Source organism: Harpia harpyja, chromosome 4 (genome assembly GCF_026419915.1).
Source record: "Harpia harpyja isolate bHarHar1 chromosome 4, bHarHar1 primary haplotype, whole genome shotgun sequence".
Taxonomy (NCBI): Eukaryota; Metazoa; Chordata; class Aves; order Accipitriformes; family Accipitridae; genus Harpia; species Harpia harpyja.
This window is the reverse complement of record NC_068943.1, coordinates 79,746,350-79,756,266: the sequence shown is the minus strand read 5'-3', so window position 1 is coordinate 79,756,266 and position 9,917 is coordinate 79,746,350. Positions and strand designations below refer to the sequence as shown.

At 53.7% G+C, this 9,917-nt stretch overlaps 1 protein-coding gene across 1 annotated transcript; it reads right to left on the bottom strand.

Moving 5' to 3' along the window:
* Nucleotides 1-2,331: 2,331 nt before the first annotated feature.
* On the bottom strand, nt 2,332-3,132 carry LOC128140700 (feather keratin Cos1-1/Cos1-3/Cos2-1-like). The gene is made up of 2 exons (XM_052784914.1): nt 3,040-3,132; nt 2,332-2,658 (listed from the first exon to the last, which is right to left on the bottom strand). Exons 1-2 carry the CDS (start codon nt 3,106-3,108, stop codon nt 2,332-2,334), a joined length of 396 nt encoding a protein of 131 aa, XP_052640874.1. The 5' UTR covers nt 3,109-3,132.
* Between the last annotated feature and the right edge of the window lie 6,785 nt (nt 3,133-9,917).

Sequence of the window (9,917 nt, the reverse complement as noted above, 5' to 3'; positions counted from 1 at the left end):
TTCAGGAAAGAGAGCACTCTTTGGAGGGTAAGCACATGAGTCAAAAAACTCTGTGTGGTTCTGATGCGCCAAGAAAAGTGCTAGCCGGTGCTCTCCAGGCTGGTTATGAGGATGTGTATTCACCACCATGCTTGGTTAAACACCTGGAAATGTTTCCCTGGTGTAGGGCTCTGCTGAGAAAAAACAAAAGAGCTTGGTCCACCTCAGACTTCTGTCTGAGACAGGAGATAATTCTACCCCCAAAGTATCTACCGATTACTGCCGTAATTTAGGCAACAGATGTGTAGGAGGTCTCAGTCCCAGGGTCAGAGCTGGTGCTGGGGCTCAGACCAAGGCCAGACTCAAGAGAGGACAAGGTGAAGGCTCCACCCAGCGACTGCCGTGGACTAGCTAGGAGCCTGGCCAGGCCAGGAGCATAACAGTAGCCCAAGCCAGACACAGGCACAGATAGGGCAGAGCTGGGGCAGGCCTGCGCTAGGCCAGAGCTCTCATAGAGACCGTGGGCCAGGAACCGAGCCAGAGCTGGGACCCATGGTTGCACTGGGTCTAGGTAGGCTTGGTCCTGGTGCTCATTTTCCCTGTGTTACCACCTGACTCAGCACTGCCTCCCACAGAACCCGGCCTGGGGAGATCTGCCCCCGGTCCTCACCCCACGTAGGAATCACTCTGTCCCCTATCCTGGTCCTGTGGCGTTGGTGGTGTGTGAGGTCTGTGCGAGGGCAAACCCCCACACCACAGGGTCCCAGAGTCTGCAGCTGTGGGAAGGCATTCGCCTGCGTGTAGGGAGCAGTGGTGCTGCACAGAGCACAAGGGCCACTTCAGCCTCAGGGCTCTGGGAATGCTGAAGGAACTTGGTGCCTGGGGGAAGGCACTCCAACATGTGTCCTACGGTTGCACTGGTGCGTGCCCCGTGCCATTCAGGGACAGGTCACGGATCCTGCTGATTGCAGAATCAGGTCCCACTGTCACTGCTATGTCTTCACAGAGCTGGAGATATTTCCTCTCACATGGCACCTTTCCGGACCAGAGTTGGGTTGTGGCACTTGTGAGGCTGTAGAGCTCCTGGGCCTGAAGAAAGCTGCTCCTTGCTGGGGGAACACAAGGCACCAAAGAGCATCCGTGTGTGGTTGGCCACCAGTCACTGTCTTCGGCCTGCCTTTACCCGAGGTGGTTGGTTCACAGAGACAGGGAACTCCAGTGTGTGACCTGCTGTAGCTGATACCAATACTAACTTGTGAACACCTCAGCCCTACACATGTAGGCAAGAGGTGGGCCATGCCAGATGCTGTGCTGAAGGGTGATAGGGCTGCACGGGGAAGCCGTCCCTGCTGCCCATGCCCAGGCGTGCTGGCCATGGCCCCTAGATTGGCTGATGGAGAGAAGGAGCAGGCAGAGTAGGGACTGTGGGCCATCCCCAAGGCTATTTACCCCTTCCCAATTCCTGCCATCCTTTGGCAATATTGTCTTCTGAGCCTCCTTGCCCAGCACAGCTCCAGCCAATGCAAGAGGAGCTCTCTTCCCCAAGAGCTTGTGGGACTGCTGACCTCCTCGGGGACTCCCACATGCCCACAGTTCCTCTCTGGAGAACAGCAGTTGTCAGGATTCCTGTTCACATGACATGCTCCAGGGCCAAGGGAGTATTTCTGAGCAGGGTCACAGCAAGGCAAGGCGTAATGGCCATTGGCTGTGGAGTAACAAGAGTTGTCTCCCTCAGCTTCAAGAGGCATTGCCTGAAAGAGGACTTGCTGCAGTGTGTCCCACCCTCCAATGCCTCTAGGAGTGATGAAGGGTCCCCCTGTGCCCCCACCTAATTCCCCTCCAAAGCAGTGGCTTTGTCCCTCAGCAGTCAGTATGCAGATGGAAAGACCACCTAAGGGACACAGGCAGCATTGCAGCAAATTTTAATGACTAAAGAGGGAAATGAGGTCACTCCGAGGGGAGGCCCCCAGTGCAGGAAGGCGCAGGAGCAGCCAAGAATCTGTTCCCCTTTTTTCCTGTGGCAGAGTTGCCACCGGCCATCTGTTGACCTGCCTGGCAAAAGGGAGACAGCCTAGCAGGTCACTCCAGGCTGGTTTCTGGGGTTCCCAGAGCAGGCTTTGAGGGGAGCTCAAGACAACAAAGAAAAGAGAGAAAAAGGGTGAGTGGAAGAGAGGAAAGGTAGACATTGGCCATGTTTTCAGAGAGCCCAGGCTGGTCCCTTCCATGCTGCCCTTGCAGGGCAAGCCAGAGGTGACCAGCTAGTCTGAAAACAACAGCATGAATTTTGATCCTCTGTCCAGCAGCATCTTCTGGGTTCCTAGGAATCCTTATCGGAGGCCGTTGCCAGCATCTTTAGCAGGGGGGGCACCTTCTGCCACAGTAGCAGCTGGTGATGCAGGAGAGGTCACAGCACCCAGAGTTGATTGGCACTCCGTCACAGCTGAGGATGCTGCCAACAGCAGCAGAGGTGGAGGAGCCCACAACAGTGTTCTGCGGGAAGGAGCTGAGGATGGGGCCAGGCAGGGTCACCACCACGGGGGAGGGCTCGATAACGACAGTGGAGTTCTGGCACTGCCTGACACAGGGCTCGTTGCAGCTGTTGGCCAGCGGGGTCGGGCCGCAGGGCTGGCAGGGCTGGCACTGATCACAGCAGGACATGTCTTGGGGCTGGAGGTGCACCTGGGAGAGAGGGCAGGGAGGAAGCAAAACATGGGGAGGCGTGAGGAGCATTCTGTCACCACACCACGAGGGAGCCAAAGAATATGCAGGGCCAGGAGATGGAGGCTGTGCAGGGATGCCTGAGGGCTTCTTGGCCTCATCCTGCCAGGGCCCAGAAAGAACCACGAGGTGTTATGTGGCTACTGCCTAGCCCCTGAGTCCAGAAGGCGCCTGAGTACAGTCTCAGCCTCCCTCCATGTCTAACCTTCTCCCCACTTCCCTCTCCCATGACAAGCAGCCCCATGATGTGGCATAGAACCAAGCTGGTGTCAGCTGAGAGGCCCATTGAGGTGAGACCTGCCTTTAGAGAAAGCAGAGAAGCAGAAGGGCTTTGAGACTCACCTGACTCCCAAGGAGGTGGAGGCAAGAGAAGTGGATGAGAGAGTGAGCAGCTGGGCTGGCTTTTATCATGGACCTGTACTGCCCCAGGCTGCCAGAGACATCCCTTGTAGAGGTGATTATTTTCTGACAAGCTCATCTTGAATGCAGAACATCTCACCTAATGCTATGGGCTGTGTTTTGGCTCCCTGAATTGCTGCTGTTTCATTTCCTGCTTTATGCCAGGCACATTCCCCAGTGAAGGCATCTTTTGTGTGACAGGATGAGAGGCCCAAGCATTTCCGGAGCAAAACACGTCAGCGTGGGCAGAGGACTCAGCTCACATGGTGGAGGAGTCCAGTAAAGGACACTCAAGGTAGACTAAACAGCTGGCTTAGACAACACCCATACACACACACACGTCCAGACCTCTAGTCCTCTAGAGCTAATTGAGAAGGCTCAAGACACCCCAAGAGAGGCTGTCTACACTATCCAGGGCCACCACGCAAGTCTTGGACTTGACAGAGTCAGGGGGAAGACTGATCTGCAGTCGGTGAGAGTGGGAGGTGCAGCTGATGAGAGTAATGTGCCCAGCTTGAAAGCATTTCACCCCCACAAAAGCCCTTTCCCTGCTCTCTGTCTGTCCCTGAGTAGCGTGGACATGGCTATGGGGTTTAGCCATGGGATGGAGGTGCTTCTAGGCTCTGGTAGGACAGCCTGTGGGTTCACTTCTGATCGCATGATGAAGCAAGCCATGCGCACGTGACCAGGCATGCAGGCCTTGCTGTGAGCTTATGCTAGCTGGGCAGTTCAGAGGCCACGACTGGTCAATTACAGGATCAGTGTCTCCAGAAAGGTGACTTGTCTCGTTTACCATGGACGTCTGCTTTGGGATGGCAGAAGTCCCGTGTGTGAGCTGATGTCTCTTCACTGACTGTGGGAAGAGTCTGTAGAATCTTTTAGAGCAGGTCCAGAGGAGGGCCATGAAAAGGATCAGCGGGATGGAACACCTCTGCTATGAGGGAAAGCTGGGAGAAGTGCGGTTGTTCAGCCTGGAGAGGAGAAGGCTCTGGGGAGACCTTCTTGTGCCCTTTCAATACTTAAAGGAGGCTTATAAGGAAGAGAGAGAAAGACTGTTTACCAGGGCCTGTAGTGACAAGATAAGGGGCAATGGCTTTAAACTGAAAGAGGATAGGTTTAGGTTGGACATAAGGAAGACGTTTTTTCCAGTGAGGGTGGTGAGACACTGGAAGAGGTTGCCTAGAGACATTGTAGATACTCCATCACTGGAGGTGTTCAAGGTCAGGTTAGATGGGGCTCTGAACAACCTGATCTAATGAGAGATGTCCCTGCCCGTGAGAGGGGGATTGGACTAGATGGTCTATCAACATCCCTTCCAACCCAAGCCATTCTATGATTCTATGGATTATGCGGGTAACAAAGCTGAGTCTGTGAGGTCCTTCCCTCAGGGCAGTGAGTTTGGGCTGAAAGAGCCTCTACACAAGGATGTCTTTGGAATCTGCGTTGGTCCCACAGGGCTGGAAGGACATATGCCCTGAAGGGGTCTTGATCCATTTCACTGCCAACCCCTTAATTACCTCTCTTTACTAAGACTGAGATGCAAAGCATGGCACAGAAGTCAGAAAAGAATCCCTCTCCCTTGAGAGCTCATTTGGGCAGTGTGCATGGCAGGAGTGGGGAGCAGCAGCACTCAGCAGCCTTGGCTTCTGTCCCCAGAGGACCCTCTTGGAAGAGTGAGAACTACTTGTCAGGAGTGGAAGGTGTTTGACAAGGTGAGGCAAGAGTGCTTTTGCAAACACCTGCTAAAGTGGGCAGGAGGAGTTTCAAGTAGGTGTGGATGGGGAGGTCTGCCATAGGCTGAAAAGAAGGGAGAGCACAAGGGGTAGAAGAAGTACGTGTGGGGGACAGCATGCCAGGGGAGGCTCTCACACTTGCCCTGTGGCACAGGTGGTGGTGTAGTGATATGTCTGTGTCATGGTTTAAACCCAGCCAGCAACTAAGCACCACACAGCTGCTCAATCACTGCCCCCCCCCCCCCCGCTGGAATGGGCGAGTGAATCAGAAGAGTAAAAGTGAGAAAACTCATGGGCTGAGATAAAGACAGTTTAATAAGTAAAGCAAAAGCCACCTGTGCAAGCATAGCAAAACAAGGACTTCATTCACCACTTCCCGTCGGCAGGCAGGTGTTCAGCCATCTCCAGGAAAGCAGGGCTCCATCACCCGTAAGTGTTACTTGGGAAGACAAGTGCCAGAACTCTGAACGTTCCCCCATTCCTTCTTCTTCCCCCAGTTTTAAATGCTGCGCATGACATCATATGGTATGGGAAATCCCTTGGGTCAGCTGGGGTCAGCCGTCCCGGCTGTGTCCTCTCCCAACTTCTTGTGCACCCCCAGCCTCCTCATTGGAGGGGTGGTGTGAGAGGCAGAAAAGGCCTTGATGCTGTGTAAGCACTGCTCAGCAATAATGAAAACAACCCTGAATTATCAACACTGTTTCCAGCACAAATCCAAAGCATAGCCCCATACCAGCTACTATGAAGAAAATTAACTCTGTCCAGGCCAAAACCAGCACAGCCTGCTGCACACCTCCTGCTCAAGAAGAGGAGGCAGATGACGCCGCCTTCAGGCAGTTGGGGAAAGCCTCACCATCATAGGCCCTGGTAACCATGGGCGGTTTTTAGCAGCTCAGCATCTGCCTCAGGGGCAAAATGGCCGGGCACAAGCAAACCAGGAAATGTCCTGCTCCTCCACACAGCTGTACACACACAAAAGCACACCCATACACACGCCTGTGCCCACACAATTATGTACATGCAGACCAGTCACACACATTCATACTCTGCCCCCTTGCAAAGAATTCCTGTATTACAAGGAAAATAAAAAAAATCCTCCACTGCTAGAAGCTCCCACCTGACCTTGGTGATCTCCTCAAGGGTCTGGGACCAGCCCCTGCCCTTGCAAAGGCAGCAGTGCCACAGTGACACACTCATGTGGCAGCAGAAGGGTGTGTGTCTGGGACAAGGCAGACTCCCCTCTGGCTACAGACACTCAGGCTGGCACATCAGAAGTGATGTACTAGGGAACCTGTCTCTAGACTCACTTTAAGGTAAATACCCTCTCTTCCAAAGGCAGACAAGTGCAGAAGCAACCTTAAATTACAGAGCAGCGGAAAAAAATGGTTTGGCTACGCTGTGATTGTTCATGCATTCTTTTTCTTTTTTCCCCAGTTTGAATTGATGTGCTGGCCTTGTTTCTTCCTGTCTTTTGCATGCAGGTGCAGGTGGTGTAGTTGCCTGTAGTGAGAGGGAGCTGCCTGCAGCCTCCCCTGTTAACCTTGAGCTGGCTGAGTTTATCCTGCAGCCAAGATATGCAAAAGAGTTTCTGCACAAAATAATAATACCAGAGTCATGACAGTGTATTTGCTTTACCTGGCAAGGTTTCGGTACTGAAGGGCTCAAGGATGGCTTCTGTGAGAAGATGCCAGAAGCTGCCCCCATGGCAGAAAGAGCCAGTAACAGCCGCCTCCAGGATGGACCTGCTGCTGGCCAAAGCTGAGCCCATCAGCAACATTGGGAGTGCCTCTGTGATAATATATTTAAGAAAGGGGAAAAAACAGTGTGCAGCAGCCAGAGGAGAAGAGTGAGAAAAGTGACAGCAACAACTCTGCAGACACCAAGGCTAGTGAAGGAGGAGGGGGAGGAGGTGCTGCAGGAGCCACAGCAGAGATACCCCTGCAGCCCTGGAGAAGACAATGGTGACACAGCTTGTCCCCTGGCAACCCATGGAGGACCACGATGGAGCAGATATCCACTCTGCAGCCCACAGAGGACCTCATACCAAAGCAGGTGGGGACGGCCTGAAGGAAGTTGCAGCCTGTGGAGAACCCACACTGGAGCAGACTCCTGGTAGAAACTGTGGCCCATGGAGAGGAGCCCACACAGGAGCAGGTTTTCTAGCAGGACTTGTGGCCCCACGGGGGACCCACGCTGGAGAAGTCCATTCCTAAAGGACTGCAGCCCGTGGAAAGGACCCATGCTGGAGCAGTTCATGAAGAATGGCAGCCCACAGGAAGACCCCATGTTGGAGAAGTTTGTGAAGGACTGTGTCTTGTGGGTGGGACCCCAGCCTGGAGCAGGGGAAGGGCATGAGGAGGAAGGAGCGGCAGAGATGAAGCAGTATGAACTGACCTCAACCCCTATCCTCCATCACCCTGTGCTGTTTGGGGGGAGGAAGTAGAAGAGTTAGGTAGGAGTGAAGTTGAGCCTGGCCAGAAGGGAGGGGTGGAGGCAATTTGTTTCTAGTTTTGTTTCATTTTTTGCTATCCTGCTCTCTTGCAGTTAATTGGCAATAAATCAAATTAATTACCCAAGTCGAGTCTGGTTTTCCCATGACAGCAATTGGTAAGTAATCTCCCTGTCCTTATCTTGACCCACAAGCCTTTCATCGTATTTTTCCCCCCCTGTCCTCTTGATGGAGGGGAGTGATAGAGCGGCTTGGTGGGCACCTGGCAGCCAGCCAAGGTCAATCTGCCTCAGACAGATAAAGCAAAGAGAGGAAGCATAGAATAGCAGTGATGTTATGGCTGGAAGTAGCAGAGATGTCCTGTCCCCCTTGTCCCATGCCCTGTAAAACAGCGGTGGCACAGAGATCACTAAACAGCCCAGTTCCTTGTGTGGTGTAGAAGACAAGGAGGAGCTCTGGTGTGGCTGGAGGGCAGGGGCATCCAGCACTTCATGCTTGAGGCTGCATGGCATGCGGTGAGGGGCAGCAGTCATGTGAGGCTCCATCCACATAATGGTTCTGCATGAGATAAAAGAAAGGAATGATTTTCACGGACAACTTGGAAGTGGGGGTGTCTCCTCTAGTACCCTGAACACAGCCATTAGCTCTGCATGCTGACTGCTGTCCGCACCCATCTTGCTGAGCTGGATGAAAGCTTGCAGCCTTCCACCACCTCCCTCCCTTCACATATCGGGCTGATCTAGGTCTGTGAACTAGGCACAGTGTGGCTGCTCAGGGCTGGGATGTTTGTGTGGTGGGCCTTTCTGAGCCCAGGCAGTGCTTAACAGTTCCAGGGGAGGGTTGGTCGTGTCCATCAGTCCTATTTGAGCTGGATTTTCCTGCACTGATTTGGTGGGGACATGGCTTTGCCTGCATGGAAAGATACCATTCCCATTTTGCAGTGCTGGATTGTTGTGCTTTCTGTGGACTCATTTCCCAGCTGTGCTCTCTCGCAGTGTCCACAACGTTTCCCCAGGGCCTCCTCTCATCCTGCTGGGTAGGTGCAGTCAGCAGCATAAGAGGACAGCTCACATCCTGGGGACAGGCTGCACTTCTCCTAGAGCTGGGCCACAGTCCCCTGGGAAGGCAGAGGGCTGTGCCCGTACCCCTGAGGCAGCACAGCAAATGCACATCAGCGGCCTCTGGCTGCTCTGGCAGGGTGAGCTATGGGGAGCAACCGCAGCCCCAGGGGGACGGCCGTGCCCAAAAGCCAGTAACCTACAGTGCTACACCAGGACCCAGCCGCTTGCTTTACAGGCCAGACAGGGTTCTGGAAAGGCAAATGGATCTGCTGGACAACCTCAGCTTCTAACAATGTTTTTCTAGTTGCAGAGGTGACAGCATGCCCCAGGGCAGCCAGTCCTGCTCTGAGGGTACAGTCCTGGAGGGAGGGGTCCTCAAAATATAGGGGGGCACCATCCTTCCCACTGTGAGCTGAGTAGATATGGAAAGAATATTTTCCCCCACTGGATATTAAAACTCTCTCCTGCTGACAGATCATGGCCTGTGATATATGTTGAGGAACTCTTGGAGCCCACCCCAAGCTGTAAGTAGTAGGTTCCCTGCAGGCTGCAAGGTTAGAAAGCCTTTTCCAGATAATTCTTCCGCCCCGCCCTCACGCTGATTTTGTTAACATTCAACACTTGATTCTTGCGGTAATGGGGCAGATTTCCATGAATTAGGGTTACTTCTGCCCTGGTATCTAGCAGAGCCACAGCCTGTTGGTTGTTATTCTGGCTCCACAGTGTTACAAGCAGAACACAAGGGCTATGTTCATTCCTCCCCATGCCTGTCCCTATCCCTGTCCTGGTCCCTTTCCCCATGCTGATGAGGGAACGTCCCTAAACTGGGCTTGTTTGCAGGGAAGGGGAGATGCCAGCCTGTGTGCCCCATGCCCACACCCCACCATTTCCTGCCCAGACCCCTTTGAGCTGCTGCGCCTGCATCTCATGTGGGGCCGCTCCTGCAGCTCCAGACATCCTCATGTCCCCTTCAAGCATGGTAGTAACAACAAACGCAGCATTAGTGTTCCTTCTCTTTTCCTTGCCCTACCCTCTGTTTCCTGAAACAAGCTCCTAGTTCAGGTGGGCTGGGACCTTCACCTAATTCCTCCTCACTTTCCCAATTCACCAAGAAAACCATTGAGGACAGGTCTCTTGTGACTGTTTCACTCTCCCCTTCTCTGTGCTGATTGCCCTCAGCTCTCACATGCTTAGCTCTACTTTCCAGCCTCAATGCATACAGCAGCATGGGTGACTATTCCCTGCTGGCCCCATCCATGCATGCTGGCCATGGCCCCTAGACTGAGTGGTGGAGGGGAGAGGAAGGTGGAGTAGCAGCTATGGGCCATCCCAAGGGCTGTTCCCTTCTCTAGCCCTCTTCCCATTCCCCAAAGCAAATCATCTTTTGGAACCCAACACCACCCCCTGTCACCCCAGTGCAGCTCCAACCATAGCAAGAGGAACACTCTTCCTCAAGAGATCATGTGGCTGCTGACCCCTGAGGGCCTCCTGCCTTTCTGGATGTTTGTGGGCAGAGACACAGCAGGGCAAGGCCTGATTGTCACAGGCAGCAGAGCAGCCAGGGATGGCTTCCTCAGC